General features: G+C 37.9%; 1 protein-coding gene across 12 annotated transcripts in view; it reads left to right on the top strand.

The window, feature by feature from the left end:
- Positions 1–17,674, top strand: part of Lrch3 (leucine rich repeats and calponin homology domain containing 3) — a 99,558-nt gene that overhangs the window by 18,576 nt on the left and 63,308 nt on the right. For all 12 annotated transcript variants that reach the window (XM_060370254.1, XM_060370261.1, XM_060370258.1 and 9 more), the window contains exons 2-3: positions 15,559–15,703; positions 17,236–17,362. In XM_060370254.1, coding sequence (XP_060226237.1) covers positions 15,559–15,703; positions 17,236–17,362 — 272 coding nt within the window. The remainder of the gene's footprint in view (positions 1–15,558; positions 15,704–17,235; positions 17,363–17,674) is intronic.

Here is a 17,674-nt window from a genome sequence, read left to right on the forward strand (position 1 = left end):
GTGTGCAAATTTAAAGACAAAGTATCAAAAGTGGGACAGCCATCATCAAGTTGTCTTCATCTGCAGGGTCAACTTCTTTGGTGTTAGGCTGGGGAACAGCATGAGCAGTGCAGTGGTTTGTTAAGTGCTCATATTACTTTGATATGGCACTTTAAGGATTTGACCAGCCTAAGAATTTTATTTAACACTGAACTGTGTATTTTAGAAGTTGTTTTTTTTTTTTTGTTTTTTTTTTTGTTTTTTTTTTGTAGTTTGTAGTTAACTGTTTCTTATTATGTTGGTCAGTGTTGAAAAAAATATATCGAGATTGTCATAATCTCTCTTACTTCCACAGTAGTGAATGATCACATAGAAAGTGATGATACGGTATGTGTCTGTTACATAATGGGCTTTATTTGGTAAGGATGATGTCACTGTGTGGGATGGCCTGAAGCAGTTATTAAAGAACACAAGACTTTTGAATGCTAGCATTTCTCACTAAATACCATTCTGCTGAAAACATTTTGTTTGAACTGGAATGAACCTAGATTTTCCTGGCTTGCTTACTGAGATTTAGAGAAGTAAATCTTACTATCATAATTATCTAGCTGGATTAAAGAAAATATTAAAATATCTTTTTCCTTGGTAAAAAGAAATGGCATTAGGAAGGAAAAAGTGTCAGTTTTTGTTTCACAGACAAAATTTTGAGATTAAAGTCAGCTTTGAATTTTTGTAATGTGTTACACAGTTAATTGCTAAAGTATAAGATAATGATTCTTTTTTAAAAGCCTGTAATTTTTAAGATGGGGTTTCTCTGTGTAGCCTTGGCTGTTCTGGCCTTGCTTTGTAGACCAGGAGAGCCTCAAGTTCACAGAGATCTGCCTACCTCTGCCCCCCTGAGTGCTGGGATCACAGGTGTGTGCTACTGTGCCCAGCTAATTCTAAAGATTTTTAATGTCCTTGATACTAAAAAAAGGAAGATTACGTTTTACTTTGATTCTGACACATTTGATTTTTATTATTGTTGTAAAATATGCACAGCTGAATTTACTGCCATTTACTAGTTTTAAGTATACAGTATTATGCAAATTATCATCTCTGTGTCTATCCCCAGAATTTTCATCATCCTAAACTGAACAAGTTTATCCACCAAACAAATACTCTTGATTCCCTTCCCTCTCCTGCCCCAGTATCAGTAACCATTCTACCAAATGTCTCTGTGGCCCTGACTTTGACTGTTCTCGGGGATCTGTGTGGACAGAAGCCTGCAATAGCCGGCCTTTGCTGTCTGGTCCATTTCACTTAGTTTTGTCTAGTGTTTTTAAGGTTCATCTTTAATGTTCCATGAATCAGAATTGCATTCCTTTCAAGTCCCAGGCCAGCCAGGGCTATGTGGCAAGACCCAGTCTTTTTATTTTATATTTTTAAGAGGCTGGGACTACTTGGAGCACATTTTGTCTTCCCATTCATCCACTCAGGCATTTGGGCTGTTTGTACTTTTTGACTATTGTGAATAGTGTTGGTGTGGATATTGGTGTGCCAAGTTGTCATGACTCAAGAGCTCAAAGTTCAGTCTTACTGTGAGAGAGCGGGTCCCCACAGTTAAGTATCACTGATACTTAGGACTGAAAATCTGGGGAGCTTTAGCCCCTGTGAATGAGATCGGAATGAGTACACTCTGAGCTGAGCAAACATCTTCATAGCTGCCTGACTGGAGACATTTGTGCTAAGAGCAGTCAGTGCACACTGCCCAAATGAGAGGTTTGGAATGTGTCCCTGGATTCCTAGCTCTTTGTGCTTTAAACAGCATGCTCATAGAGAGTAGCTAGAAGTCTGAACTCTGTACAGCTGCCCGAGTTCAGGCTGGTGTCTTCGGGCATAGAAAACCCAGGTTTGCATTGGAAGCACGAGGACTGATTAGGTGAGTGACCTTAACTTGCCACATAAGGAGTCCCTTTTATCAGGTGTTACCATACTAACGTTCTGCTGTCCTTTAGGACAATGAATAGAAGAATGGGCAAAAGAGCGTATTTGATCTGATAGGAAGACATAGTGATCTCAGGCACCTTCAATATGACAAGCACACATTAGTCTTTAAAAAAAAAAAAAAAATGTTGCTTCAAGCAACTTAGGAAGGGCCAAAAATGGTGATTGCATCAAAGGGCAAAATTGAAAAAAGAAAGAAAACAGACAAAATCACAGACTTCTCTGAGAATAAATAACAACTTAAGCTAAATGTTAGAAAACTACTGAGATATGTGTAATTATTTTCCTTTACAGGATTTAAATTGGAATCTAGTGTTTTTAATGTTTTTTTCTACTTTTCTTTGCTATCTTATTTGAAGTAAGCAGTATTATAACAGTCAAAAGTATTTCTGTACCTTATAATCTTCACAGTCTCAAAGAAAAGTAGAAAAGTTAAAAATCAGCTAGAAAGACAGTACATGCCAGCTGAAGCTGGGAAGAAAGTACAGTTGGTAAAGTGCTTGCTGCTTGTCTTGCTGCCTTTCTGTTGCTGTAATAAAATGCCCTGACAAAAACAACTTACAGAAGGAAGGGTTTATTTTGGCTCACAGTTCTAGGGTACAGTCCATCAAGATAGATGTCATAGTGGCAGGGGTCAGCTGCTCAGTGAGGACGAAGACAGCTATGAATGCTCCTTTCATATATCCAGGCCGCCCTCTTTTAGAGTGGGTCTTCCCCCGCCCCCACCCCAGTTAACCTGTGAGTTAGTCCCAGAGGCTTGTCTCCTAGGTGATTCTAGATCCTGTTAAAATGGTAATCAGCATTAGCCATCACATCTGACCCATGCATGAGGACTTGTGTCCAATCATTAGAATGTGTGTAAAAATCTGAGTGTACTGGTTCAAGCTGTGATCTCATCGAAGTGCTAGGGAAGCCAGGGCAGGAATATCCCTGGGGCTCAGTGGCCAGCTGGCCTAGCCACCTACTTCATCATGAACCCCAGATCCCAGTGAGAAACCATATCTCAGAAAACAAGGTTGGAAACTAGAGAGATGGCTCAACAGTGAAGAGTGCTTGCTGGTCTTGCAAAGGACCTGACTTCTTTGGGCTCCAGGCTTGTCCTCAGAAAGTAACTTTTAGTTCCTAAAATCATAAACTGCTAAAAGTAGAAAAAAATAGACTTCCATCTCTCTATGGTAGTACAGTCTTTCATCTCAGGAACCAGTGGCAGGAGGCTTAGAAGTTCAAGTTTGTCCTCTGCTACACAGCTTGGGCTGAGTGAGAAAGAAAAGATTGAGTACTTCTGGTGAGATAGCCACTGATAAAGTGCCCATGCTCCTTCAAGCCACCTGTAAACAAAAATGTGATCAGCAGTATTCAAAAGTTAAAAAAAAAAAAAAAAAATTAAAAGATGACCTTGAACTTTGGAGGCCCAGCTTATTGTCACATACTTCTTTCTTTTTAAACAATTTTTTAAATAACACTTTATTTTATGTATAGCAGTACAGTTTAAAATAGCCAAATGTGGTGGCACATGCCTTTAATTCCAGCAATCTTTAAGTTCAAGGCCAGCTCAGTCTACATAAGTTCTACACCAGCCAGGGCAACACAGTAAGACCATGTCTCAAGAGCAAGCAAGCAAGCAAACACACACACACAAAACACTAAAATAAAATAATACTATAATAGAATGACTTTATGTAGTTTTAAACAGAAGAAAACCGGTGAGGGGGGAGGGTAGAATCAAGTTATAAAACTCCTCCCCCAGGATTGGGGGCTAGTGATTATAATAAAAGTTCATTGTATGCCAGCATGAAGGTTTTCATGAATTAATAAAACATTATGCTTGAAAACCCTTCACTGAAAACGATTTAAAAAAAAAATCACTATTTTTAAGTGGGTCCATGTAACCAGTACATTCCTAAACAGTTATGTCTGATTGCTACTGCTCTATTAGTCAATAGAATGAAAAAGAAAGCCCAGCTTTTATAATCACTGTCCCAAAGGAATAGCACATGTTGGAGTCTTTGGAATGTACAGTGGATCTTGCTACTTTCGTATACAGAAAGATGAACCCACATATCTACCATGAAACAACCATGAGCTGGAAGGAGAAAAAAAATAGCTTTATAGCTTTTTTTTCCATGATTCATGTGTCCTTTTGCCTGTGTTCCATCTTTTCTCATCACCTAATATAACTCTCCCTTAATTACACCCACCCTTATACCTCTTTACATATCTACATTATACATTACATATATTATATACATATATTTTTACATATATACATTTTTACATATATACATTATGAGGAGGGTTGCATATGAGAGAAAACATGCTTTCTGGGTTTGAGCCATCTCACTTAATACACTCCCAAGTCCATCTGTTTCCTGAAGCTCTCATGATAATTGTTTTTTTTTTTAACAGTTGAATAACGTTTCATTTTGTTTATGTATCACATTTGTATTCTGTTGACTGATATGTAGGCTATTTTCATTCTTTGCTGTTGTGGATAGAGCATCAATAAATGTGGATGTGCAAATATCTCTGTGGTAGGATACAGTGTTCATTGGGTCTATGCCAGGAGTGGTATACAGATATAGCGATCATATGGTGGTTCTCTTTACTTTCAAATATTTCTTAAGAAACAGGTCTTTCAGCATATATTTCTGGACCCTTTAAATTGTACCCAACCCCTCTGGCACAGTCCTGCAGCTTATATGCTCTTCAAATAGTCTGGCCAGGCACCCTCTGTAAGCTGGTTATAAGGTCAATGCCAGATATTGTCAGTTTTGATATACCTCTGCTTCCAATTATCAGTTTCTGGTTTGCTTTTACATTGCTGTTTAATAAAACACTTCAAAACTTAGTGGCATAATGCAACAGTAATGAATTCTGCGCTACTCTTTTGGATTACTAGCTTCACCCCTCTCTATCCACCCAAATGTACCTTGTTATAAATTTCTGTTACAACAGGCTAAGAAATTAGCTGATTCCAGAACCAGAGTAAGGACATTTTGAGATAATCCTGGAACATCTTGTGTCAGAATGTTAGCAAATATTTAAAAAGAAGAAGAGGAGGAGGAGTATCAGAAAGATTCAGGAACTAACTTGAAGGGCAGTTCCAGAAATCAGACGTGGGACAACATGAACACCAAAATAAACAAAGCTGACAGTCAGTTATGTACACAAGTGAAATGATTGCTTGGGTGTTTTTAAATAGAAAAGGAATAGCATAAATTAAAAGACTTTAGCCAGGCATGTTGGCTCACACCTGTAACGCCAGCCCAAGTGCAGGGATTAAAAGTGTATGCCAGTGCCACCTGGCACATTCACTGTTTTATTGAACACCTGTTAGGTTCTTTGTGACAAGTATATAATATACAGAGCTGAACAATACAGTCTCTTCCCTCCAGATACAGTCACTACTGTGTGACATGACGGCTGCAGTAAATAATGTATATTTTATCCCACCATTAAAAAGATAGGTCAGTAATACAATGAATATGCTAATGAGCTCAACAGTCATTGTGTATCAAAACATTGTACTCCATAAATATATACAATTGTAATGTCAATCAAAAATAATGTTACTAATAAAAATTGATATGAATCTGAAACGATTTTTTAAAAACTATTGTTTAGGGTTTTTTCCTTTTAATACACTTAAAAACAAAATAAATACTTTTGAAATGAGTATAATGTTGTAGATATGTTTTTTTGTAGATAAAATAATCAGGACTTTGTGAAAGAAATTACTTAAAGCATTTTTCACTGAAATATTCTTAATATGTCTTAATTGAAATAGAATTATATCATTTTTCCTCATTCTTCCCTTCAGCCCCTTCCAGCTACTCTCCCTCAGACCTCTTCCATGTCCCCCTTCAATCTCAAGTTGTTGTCCTGTTTTTCTTTGGTTTTGATTGTTACAGAAGTGTATGTGTGCATGTACATGTATGTGAAAAGATACAATGTTGATTCCATTTTTGTTGCTGCTGTGTATATGGATTGCCCACTTTGTATTAGACAACAGTTAGAGTCTCATCCCTACGAGAGGGTGAATTCTTCCTCCAGCAGTCACTTATAGCCTGTAGTTCTTTGTCTACGGGTGGGACCCCGTGAAAACTCCCCCCTTTCATATAGCATTGTTCTGGTGTTGTTTACACAGCCATTTCTGGAGAGGCTGTTTTACTGCAGACTTCCTGGTGTTCTGCCGCTTACAGTCTTTCTTTGCCCTCTTCAGAAATGTGCCCTGAGCCATAGATGCTGGAGCTGTGGTAAAGATGGATCTGTCTTTTGGGGAAGGCTCACCATGATTTGTGTCTGGTTGTGGTTTTTTGTGATGGTCTCCTTTGCTGGAGCAAGAGGCTTCTTTGATGAGGGGTGCTGCCTGTACTAACCTGTGAGTATAAAGGTAGATTTAGAAGGAAGTAAGGAATTACGCTGGTCTAGCAAAGTGGCAGCAGGAGATTCTTTCCTCACTAGCCCTGTGAAACTGTCAGGGTTTCCAGTATCGGGCATGGTGTCAGTATGCAGGAGCTGTGGTCAAGATGATTTTCATCTGTTGAGTGGGTCTTCAGTCCGATTACACAGCTATTGGCTGCTACAAATATGTTCCCCACAAAAACCATAGCCTAACAAAAACCCTAGACCCAGGCATGAGAAACTTCCTTTTGGATGGTTGCTCAGGGTAGTTCAAGTGACTTCCAAAATAATACAGATTATCTGTGTAGCCCTTGGTGGCCTCTCAGGGACTGATGGTGAACCTCTCTTGCTGAAAACATGGAATCCCTTAGGATTTCAGATCTGACTTGAGGGCCTTTCTCCTGTGGTCTAGCATTCATGGTTCCAGATGCAGACTGTGCAAACTGCTGAGAGAAGGAAGCAGTTAAACAGGGTTAGCTGCAACCTAGTTCAACAACTGTGAGCGAGGACAGTGACCAGCGTGGCAAGGTATGCATAAAGGTGCAATAAGTGCCTCTCACATGTCAGTGAAATCTTTCTTTTAAAATTTTTTTCAGATTAGAATTACATTATTTCCTTCTTTCTTTCCTTCTTTCCTGTCAATCCTCCCATGTACACTCTGCACACTCTCTTTCAAATTCATGGCCTATTTTCTCTTTAATGTTATATAAATATAGGAGTGAGTGTGTGTGTGTGTGTGTGTGTGTGTGTGTGTTTCTAAGTACATAGATACAACCTGCTCAATATGTTACTTGTATATATGCTTTCAGGGCTGACCATTTGGTGCTGGGATAGTTTGCCCTTCCTTAGGGCAGAATGTTTCTCTGCTCCCAGCTTTCTTTAGTTGTCTCCAGTTCTTTCTGTACAGTTGAGAACTCTTGAGCTTTCCCCTGTCCATGTTAGTATATGTATCAGTGTTGTCCATGTTCAGGTCATGTTTAGGCGGCCATGTTTGTAAGACTTATGGGTGTGGTTTCTGCCATTCCTAGGAGATACAATTTCACGGGAAACTTCTTATTCCCCTGGCTCTTAGAGTCTTTCTATCCTGTCTTCCAGGATTATCCTGAGCCTTAGGTATAGGAGTTGTCTTATAGATGTATTGGTTGGGATTGGGCTCCACACTTCAGTATTTTGATCAGTTTTCTGTAATGATCTTTGTCACAAAAAAAAGTTTCTTTGATAAAGGATGAAGACTACACTTAATCCAGCTAGATCCTGGAGAGGAATTGAAATATTTCTTTCTAATTAATTGGAACTTTCATCTTTCCCATGCCAAAAACATTCTTGTATTTCTATCAGTCCTAAATAGGCTTTTTCTGCCTTGCTGGGCTGAATAAATACCCAAAAGCTGTGCCAAAGATTGGTGTAGTTGTTGGCTTGCATCACTCTCATTAGACAAAAATGGCATTTGGAAGACCAAGGCCACGTTCAGGATGTGATACATAGAAGTAACTTAATAGCTTAATTGCAAAGTTGTTTATGGTCCAGACTGTGGCTTTTACAGTACTTGGCAGTCTCAATTGAGCTTGCAGTCTGGAATACAACAGATGATTGGTTATACTGAAAGGGGGATGGAAACCTCAGAGGCCTGTGTCTTAGTACTATGTCAGTGTGTGAAGTCACACACTGCTGCACAGCGATCCAGTAGCCTCTCCTTTTCCTGAGCTTTACTAACGGATGGGGAGAATATCTGAACATTTTTAATGTAGATCTTTAAGTAAATATATTATGTTTTTTTTTTCCTTTTGTAAAAGCAAAATAGTGTATGTACTGTTAGTTCTTTGGGGTGTCCAGTGATCATCTATGCTGATCTGTGGTTTGGGAATTCGTGGTATTGGTTCTTTTTTTTTTTTTAATGTGAAACTTAGGAAGCTGACTTACGTTTTGTATTTGATTCTTTGTATTGTATTTGTATCTTTGTATTTTATTCTATATGAAAAAATTCTCCATGAGTTGTCTAGTCTGACTCAGAATAGGCATAAGAAGCAGTGATAGAGGAGCTGTGAGTAATCGAGTCAACATGCATTTGGCCCTAGACACTGACATGTGCGGGTGGGGTTAGGTGTGGGAAATAGAGAAGGCTGTCAAGAATGACTTCGTAATTCTGACCAAAGCAAATATATAAATAAAAGCATCTTGCACGCCGGTGGTGAGGCACGTCTTTAATCCCAGCACTTGCGGATTGAGGGCGGAGGCAGGAAGGTCGCTGAGTTTGAGGCCAGCCTGGCCTACAAAGCAAGTTCCAGGATAGCCAAGGCTACACAGAGAAACCCTGTCTGAGGGGAAGAAAAGAACTTATCACAAGCGCATCCTTATGTACTAAGACAGGAACTACTAGAACTACACACATCAGCAAATACATAACATTTTAGCACGGTGTTGCTGTGTAAAACGGTATTCAGGAATCTGAAGCAGGAGGATCTGAGGTTCCAAGCCAGTCTGAGCAAGACTCTGTCTCAAAAACTAGAAATAAAACAATGTAAAAGCTAAGAAATCTTTTTCCCCTTCTGGTAAAATAGGCAGTTTTCAAGCGTTGACTTGACATACAGATTTAGAACATTTTCTGTAAATGATACAGAAGTATTAGTTAAATTTTATTATCTATCATTATTTCCTTAATTTGAATTTTAATAAAATCAGAACTATTAGCTAAGGATCTAGATGCACTGCCATTTTAAACAAAAATGAAACCCTAATAATAAAAAGAACAAAGCATTTGTAATTCAAAGTCACAATGGCATGTTACCCTTTTTGATTATCCAACTATAGTGGGTAATGTTATTAAATATAAACCATGTTTTTCAGTTAAAAGTCCTGTCAGATAAGCCAAATATGGTGCACACCTGTAATCCCAGCACTTGCAAATTTGAGGATTAGGAGTTCAAGGCCAGCCCTGGTTATATAGTGAGCTCAAGGACAGCCTGGGTTACATACCACTGTATCTCATAAATAAAGAGAAAGAGAGACAGACAAAGAGATAGAGACAGAGAGAGAGGGAAGGAAGAAAGGAGGGAGACCAGGTAGCAACAATAGTAAAAGAATGTAATACACCCTTCTATGCCTGCAATTGATAGGAAAAAACTTATTTAAAAATGGCAAGTACTGAATAAATATTATCAAATAAGCAAATGTGACCTGTAGACTTAACTGGTACACTATGTCCAGTGTAAGAAGTCTTTTCAGACTCATGAAATAGTTATATAATTGGCCATTTTGCGGATTCATAAGGAAATCTGAAAAAATATCAAAAGATTAAAATCATATATATGCTATTATAATTAGAAATCATTGACAAAATATAGCTAGAATGTTCTTATATCTTTGGCAATTAAGTAATATTTTAATAGAATGAACCAAATAATAGTGGAAATAAGATATCAGTGTCTTTAATAATATCCTAATAAAGAGGTTATACCATATTATTAAAGGCTTATGAGATAAAAACACTAGTGGAGAGAATTGATAGCCTTTTTTTTTTTTTAAACAGGGTTTCTCTGTGTAACCCTGGCTGTCCTCAAGTTTATTGCTCTGTAGACCAGGCTGCCCTCACAGAGATCCACCTGCCTCTGTCTCCCCAGTGCTAGGATTAAAAACATGTACCACCATGCCCAGCCTTCTCTTCTCTCTCTTTCTCTCTCTCTCTTTTTTTTTTTTTTTTTTTTTTTTTTTTTTTTTTTTTTTTTTTTATAGACAGAGGGTCTCACTCTGTAGCCCTGGCTGGTCTACTGGACTGGAACTTACTGTAGACTATGAACTCACAGAGATGCACCTGCCTCTGCTTCCTGAGAGATTGTAGCTTGTTTTTGTTTTTGTTGTTTTGTTTTTAAAGGCAGGTATCTTATTATGTAGTTGAGGTTGGCCTGGAACTTACCCTGCCTCTGCCTAAGACTGAAGCCCTGTGCCATTGTGTCTGTCGAATTATAGCTTTAAATGCATATGTTTGAAGAGGAAATAAGTAAAATTTAGTGAGCTAAATATCTCAGTAGATTGAAAAGCAAAACAAAACAGTGTGACTCCTCCTGATCAAAGAGAGGTGATAAAGAACAGAAATGAACAAAACAGAAACCACATATATGATGAGCTAAGCAGAAGTTAGTGGTGGGGCGAGGATGTTGCTAAGTGGCAGAGTGTTTATTTCGCATACACAAGGCTCTAGGTCCGACCCCTGGCTCTGAAGAAAGGCAAAGCAAATGCTAATGCTGTTGTAAGCACTGATGCAAACGTCAAGAAAGAAAGAAGGTATAAATAACCAAAGCAGAAGAGTGTAGCAGGGGAAGTCACTATAGATACCGTGAAAGTTTGTAAACACAGGCTGTTGGGAATAACTTTATGCTAATACAGTTTTAAATTGCTAATAAAAATAGCAAACAGCTAGGCAAGCATGATAAAAATTCTGTGGTTAGCTGGGCGGTGGTGGTGCTCGCCTTTAATCCCAGCACTCGGGAGGCAGAGGCAGAGTCAAACGGATCTCTGAGTTTGAGACCAGCCTGGTCTACAGAGTGACTTCTAGGACAGCCAGGGCTACACAGAGAAACCCTGACCTGAAAAACAACAACAACAAAATGCCTGTGGTCCCAAAGTTTCCGAGGATGAGGAGAAAGGATTGAGCCTGTGAATTCAAGATCAGTCTGGACCACATAACAAGATCTTATTCTAAATGAAAATAGAAGCAGAAAACAAAGCAAAATCAGCAAACTTCTAGAATGTAATTTAAAACTAATTCAAGAAAATAAAAGGCCTACCTGATCTTAAAATATTAAAGAAATCCAACCCGTAGAGTAATTCTTTAAGGAAGACTCTTAAGGTTAGATAACTTTGCCAGCAAATTCTAACAAGCTTTTAAAATATAGATAATAATTTGAAATATACATAACCCTTTTGGTCAGTAGAACAGGAGGGAACGCCTCCAAGCCAAATTGATGAGAGCAATACAATTTTGCTGTCATACCCTGACAGAAGAGTTATAATCCCAGTTCTGTCATTCATGATGACGTACATAAAGAACTTGTACAAACTTAGTCTAGTGTAAAGGAAGTGCAGTAAAGGTACATCCCCAGGTGAGGGAAGGCGTGGCAGCCTGGTCTTTGTAGTACTCTCCTCCCTGCTGCAGTGCTGAGGGCTCAAGTTCCAGGGTACAGTCCGTCATGAAACAGTCATGGCAGTTTGGGGCAGGCAGAGAAACATAAATGCAGCTGCTGGGCTCCTTTTACTTGTTGATTTCATCTGAGACCCCACCTCATCAATAGGACTGCCCATATTCAGGGTGGGCCTCCCTTTTTGTTAAACCTTTCTGGAAAGACCCTCATAGACTACCAGAGGTATTCTTTGATAGTTAAAATCTAACCAGGTGAACAGTGGATATTAACATCATGTTTACTTCAAAATGATTATAAAATTTTTTTAACATTAGAAAATTAGTTTTGTTCTACAGTAATAGAAGAATTTATGAGGATAAGAATTAATTCTACATAAATATTAAAATAATGGCATAATAAAAAGTAAAAATTGAAAATTCCTCTATTGGGTCCCTTTCTACTCTTAGGCGGTCTTCCTCACTTTTTTTTTTCATTTTTTTATTATTATTTTTTCTTTATTAATTACACTTTACTCACTTTGTATTCCCCCCACCCCTCCTCCCATCCCAATCCCTCCCTTCCTCCACCCTCTGCATGCATGCCCCTCCCCAAGTCCACTGATAGGGGAGGACTTCTTTTCCTTCCTTCTGATCCTAGTCAATTAGGTCTCATCAGGAGTGGCTGCATTGTCTTCTTCTGTGGCCTGGTAATGCTGCTTCCCCTTCAGGGGGAGGTAATTAAAGAGCAGGCCAATCAGATCATGTCAGAGACAGTCCCTGTTCCTATTACAATGGAACCCACTTGGATACTGAACTGCCATGGGCTACATCTGTGCAGGGGTCTTAGGTTATCTCCATGCATAGTCCTTGGTTGGAATAGCAGTCTCAGGAAAGACTCCTGTGCTCAGATTTTTTTGGTTCTGTTGCTCTCCTTATGGAGTTCCTGTCCTCTCCAGATCTTACTATTTCCCACTTCCTTTCTAAGATTCCCTGCACTCTGCCCAAAGGTTGCCCATAAGTCTCAGCATCTACATTGATAGTCTGCAGGGCAGAGATTTTCAGAGGTCCTCTGTGTCTGGTTCCTGACTTGTTCCTTCTTTTCTCCTTCTGATGTCCAGCCTCTTTGCCTTTCTGTATAGGAATTGAGCATTTTAGCAAGAGTCCTCCCTCTTGATTAGTTTCTTTAGGTGTACAGATTTTAGTAGGTTTATCCTATATTATATGTCTATATGAGTGAGTATATACCGTGTGCATCTTTCTGCTTCTGGGATAGCTCACTCAGGATGATCTTTTCCAGATCCCACCATTTACCTGCAAATTTCATGATTTCCTTGTTTTTTATTGCTGAGTAATATTCCATTGTGTAGATATACCACAATTTGTGCATTCATTCCTCCACTGAGGGGCATCTGGGCTGTTTCCAGCTTCTGGCTATTACAAATAAGGCTGCTACAAACATGGTTGAGCAAATGTCCTTATTGTGTACTTGAGGATCTTTTGGATATATGCCTAGGAGTGATATAGCTGGATCTTGTTCCTCACATTTTTTTTAATGACTCTACTTTTACAAAACAAAACAAAAAAAAGGAAAATTCCAAATTAATGTAATAAAATATAAAAATCATATCATCTCAAAGGAAGAAAAAATATTAATAAATTTAACATCCATTACCAATAAAACTCTCAGCAAGCCTAGATTTTCTTAATTTCATACAGACTCAACAAAGAAAGTGGTTGAAATTAGAACAAAAAAGATACTGTTACTTTTATTCAGCATTATGCTTGATGTTCTCACAAACAGGGTGAGGAAATTGCATAAATAAATGAGAAGCACAGAGGGAGAAACAAAGGTTTCATTATTCAAAGAGCCATATAAATAGTCTGAAGAGATCTGCAGATGAGTTATTTGAACTAAAAGTTTACTAAGGCTGTCAGATACAAAATCAACGTATTTTATTGTACTTCTATATGTAACAAGTGTTGAGAAGACTGTATGTCATTTGTGAAGTAATAGGATGTGAGAATATAACAGCATTTTTGTAAAATCTGAGAAACTGTGAGGCTTTACTTAGAAGTGTTAAAGCTTTTCTTTGCTGGGCAAACAAGCTGTGCTTTTAGACTGAAAGGCTTAGTGTTAGAAAGATGTTCTTCCCACGTTGTTGGAATTGGTGTGATTTTGATGAGCTCTCAAAAAAATGCATTGTTTTGATTTGTTTTTGAGATTTAGCAAGTTCATTTTAAAACAGAAAGAGAAATGCAGAAGCCAGCATAGCAGCCTAAGACCTATACAGAGCTAGGTGACGCAGGACAGGCGTGAGTGTACCTTCAGCTGACTAGGGTGGCAGAGCAGGAGTTCTTGGGTGTTGGTCCTTGCCTTCCACCATGTTTGATGCAGAACCTCTTTGCTCCTTTCCCCTTCATATGTCAGGCCCACAAACGCAGAAACCAGGGATTCTGGTCTACAGAGCAAACTTCATGACAGCCAGGGCTATCCAAAGAAACCCTATCTCGGACAAAAAAAAAAAAAAAAACACAGTGTATATAATTTTATATTGTAATTCTTCAGGAAGAAGAGAGGCTATATTTACTGTCCTCAAAATCATTTTGTGAAATTTGCTTTTAAAAAACAGCAATTTACATTCACAGACACTTTGAGCTCTGACTGGTGCTTGGGCAAGATGGTGGTCTTTTTCTTAAATTATTACCACATAATAGGCAAATAGGAGTCTTCTTTAGAGAGTGTGACAAATAAAGTTAATCTTAAAAATTGATAGCTGCTCATGCTTTATTCTGTGTCTGTTAATTCATTGAGAATTGTAAAATAGTGATATCCTTTTGTTCACCCATAACTAAGATGCTTTAATTTCATCATCTAAGTCTTTGGTTAAAATATGTAGGTCACTCAACAATATCTTCATATAGGAAAGGCAAGATAAATGGTTGATTTTTCTAATCAGTTCTTTTGTTTCTTTAAGGGAATGTATCATTTTAAGATCATGATTGAATATGCATGATGGATTTTATTTCATTGAAATTACTTTTTTGAAAAAAGTTTTTTAAAAAAATTAAGCTGGAAGATAGTGTCCCACGCCTTTAATCCCAGCACTGGGGAGGCAGAGGCAGCCAGATCTCTGGGATTTCAGGGTCAGCCTGGTCAACATAGTGAGTTCTAGGGCAGCCAAGGCTACACAAAGAAACCCTGACTTGAAAAAACAAAAAAAAAGAAACAAGTTTGTTTGTATTTTAGTGTGTGTGTGTGTGTGTGTGTGTGTGTGTGTGTTAGTATACGTGCATGTCCCCCTAAAGAGACCAGAAGAGGGCATCGTATCCCCTAGAGCTAGAGTTGTATAAGCTATTGTGGTCTACCCTCTGTGGGTTCTGAAAATCAAATTCTGGTGGTCTAGAAAATCAGCAAGTATTCTTAACTACTGAGCCATTTCTCTCTCAATTACCATTTTTATTGAGGCTCATATTGTATCATTGGGAGCAAAAAAGGTTCCTGAGTTGATTTTAACAAAGGACTGTGACTCTTTTTGGTAAAGAGTAGGGCAACTGAGCTGAGACGTTGGCTCAGTGAATACGAGGAGCTTGCTGCCCAGACCTGACAACCTGATCAAGGAGAGAACCGACTCTGGAGAGTTGTCCTCTGGCTCCATGAATGCATCATGCCTCTTCTCCTTCCCTCCCTCCTTCTGCCTTTCCCCCCTCACACACATTCTTGGGAAGGTGGAGTTTTTTGGAGGGATCCATTTGTTTCTGCTGATATTTGGAACTTAGTGATGCAACTTTGCTATAATGAGTGGCCAGTGTCTTAGAATGTGTATTACTTACAAAGAATAACAATTTTATTTTTAGTGTGTGTGGAAAGTGAAAAGGAAACAGTGTTGCCTAGCAACAGTTTAAAAATGTATGTTTAATGGGTTACTCAGCCAGTTAATAAATATTTCAGTGCTTATGTTGAACCAGTTTCCACAATAGAAATTCTGGAGAATTCAAGTGATTATGAAGCATACTAACTAATTTGAGTAAAACAAGTTCCAAAGAATGGCTTTTAAAGCTTTTACCTTTTCTTTCAGACCTGTCACGAAATCGCCTCTCAGAAATCCCTATGGAAGTGTGTCACTTTGTTTCTCTGGAAAGTCTTAACCTGTATCAGAATTGTATTCGATACATCCCAGAGGCCATTCTAAACTTACAAGCTCTGACGGTCCTAAATATTAGGTAAGAATAGTATCCGTTTAGAAAAAGTGGTTTTATATGATCTTTCATTTTCTCCTCTCTGTCACTGAAATGTTAACAATTTCTTATGCCAGCTGTTCACACCAGCACTTCCTAATATGTTCTTAGGATATAGTAACATTTTCCCCATGTTTCTCTTGTTTCTCCCTTTATTTTTAGCTTTGCATAATTAACAGACCCGACTAGCTGTTAGCCTAATAAGCCTGTAGAAGTCTTGCAGCTGTGGTTCTCCAGTTACATTTTCAAATTAACTTTATCACGTAAATACTAAATCTGATGGACTGGGATACAGCTTAGCTGGTAGATCACTAGCCCGGTGTGCACAAGGGCCTGGGTTCAGTTCCCAGCAGGACACACAGAAACACACACAATACCTTGTTATTTTTAGTGTGTGTGTGTGCATAATGTGAGTGTTTGGGTATGTGCTGTAGTGCGTGTACAGAGGCAGAAAGCAACCTTGTGGAATCAGTTCTCCACTTGCACTTTCATGTGGGTTCTAGGGGTTGAACTCAGGTTGCCGTACTTATGTGGAAAGTGCCTTTACTTTACTTCATTGGACCTTGGAAATGCTTTTCTAGTAAATATTTTGTTGCCCCATTTATATACATTTAAAAAAAAATCCATCCCTGGGGCTAGAGAGATGACTCCATAGTTAAAAGCATATACTGCACTTTGAGAGAACTTTCGAGTTCAGTTTCTAGCAGCGTCCTCAGGCATCTCACAGCTGCCTGTAACTGCAGCTCCAGGGGAGTCTGATGCCCTCTTCTGGCTGCTTTGGGTGCTGCACTCACATGCATAAACCCACTCTCAAACACACATATATACTTAATTAAAAATAAAAGTAAATTTTAAAAACTAAAATCCACTCCTTTTAGATAGGTAGTTCCAGCAATTTTTTAAAAATCATGCTTAAAAAAGCACTACTAGAGAAATTTGTATGCAAATGTTAACATTTTTTCTTAATAAACATGTATAGCAGAATTATTATTGGATTAAAACATTTTATTTTATTTTATTTTTTCTCTGCAAGAGATTTATTAGGAGGGAAAGGGGAGCAGGACATGGGGAGAGAGAGAGAAAAAAAAGGGAAGAGGAAGGAGGGCACCCCGAGAGAAAGAGAAAGTAAGAGCGAGTAAGAGTGTAAGAGGGATTAAAACATTTTAAAAGGTTCATAAATTATGTTAATTAACGAAAGATCTTGAAAAGATCTTTTTAGGGAAGGACTTGGCCTTAAAAGAACTATTATGGGGTTAAATTTACATGGTAAACTTTTAATTTATTTTTATTCAATGAGAGATGTACTTTACTATTTTATGTTTCTGAATTTTATGGTTTTTTTTTTAAATAAACAAAGATTCCTGTTATCTGCCTAAATTTAGTAGTTGGGAACTGATTAAACTGACAGGAACTTAAATCTAGTATCCTATTTATTTCCTATAAGACATATTTTTGGATCTAAATGACAGATAAGAAAATTTTTTATCTGACTGTTCTTTCTCTATTTACTCATTTAGTCGGAACCAACTGTCAACATTGCCAGTACACTTGTGTAATTTACCATTGAAAGTCTTAATTGCTAGCAATAACAAATTGGTCTCACTTCCTGAAGAAATTGGACATCTCAGACATTTGACGGAACTTGTAAGTTAACATTTTATTTTTTGATTGTCCAACATGTCTGCAGTATTCTATATGATAAAAATCAAATATTGTTTTTAAAAGTAGTTTTATGGTGTTGGCTTGACATAGAATTAAGAAAGACTTCAACGTACAAGTCTCCACATGAGGGGAGATGTCAGGGTTATTTTCTAACCAGCATTAAATTATTTCTGTATTACTAAACTCTTGAGACATAATTTAATAATGTGATTGGGTTTTTTAATTAAAATTTTAATATCAATATTTTTATCATTTTTCTTAGCCTATTTAAATGAATGAGCACTCCAAAAGTTG

Source organism: Meriones unguiculatus, chromosome 17 (genome assembly GCF_030254825.1).
Source record: "Meriones unguiculatus strain TT.TT164.6M chromosome 17, Bangor_MerUng_6.1, whole genome shotgun sequence".
NCBI classification, from domain to species: domain Eukaryota; kingdom Metazoa; phylum Chordata; class Mammalia; order Rodentia; family Muridae; genus Meriones; species Meriones unguiculatus.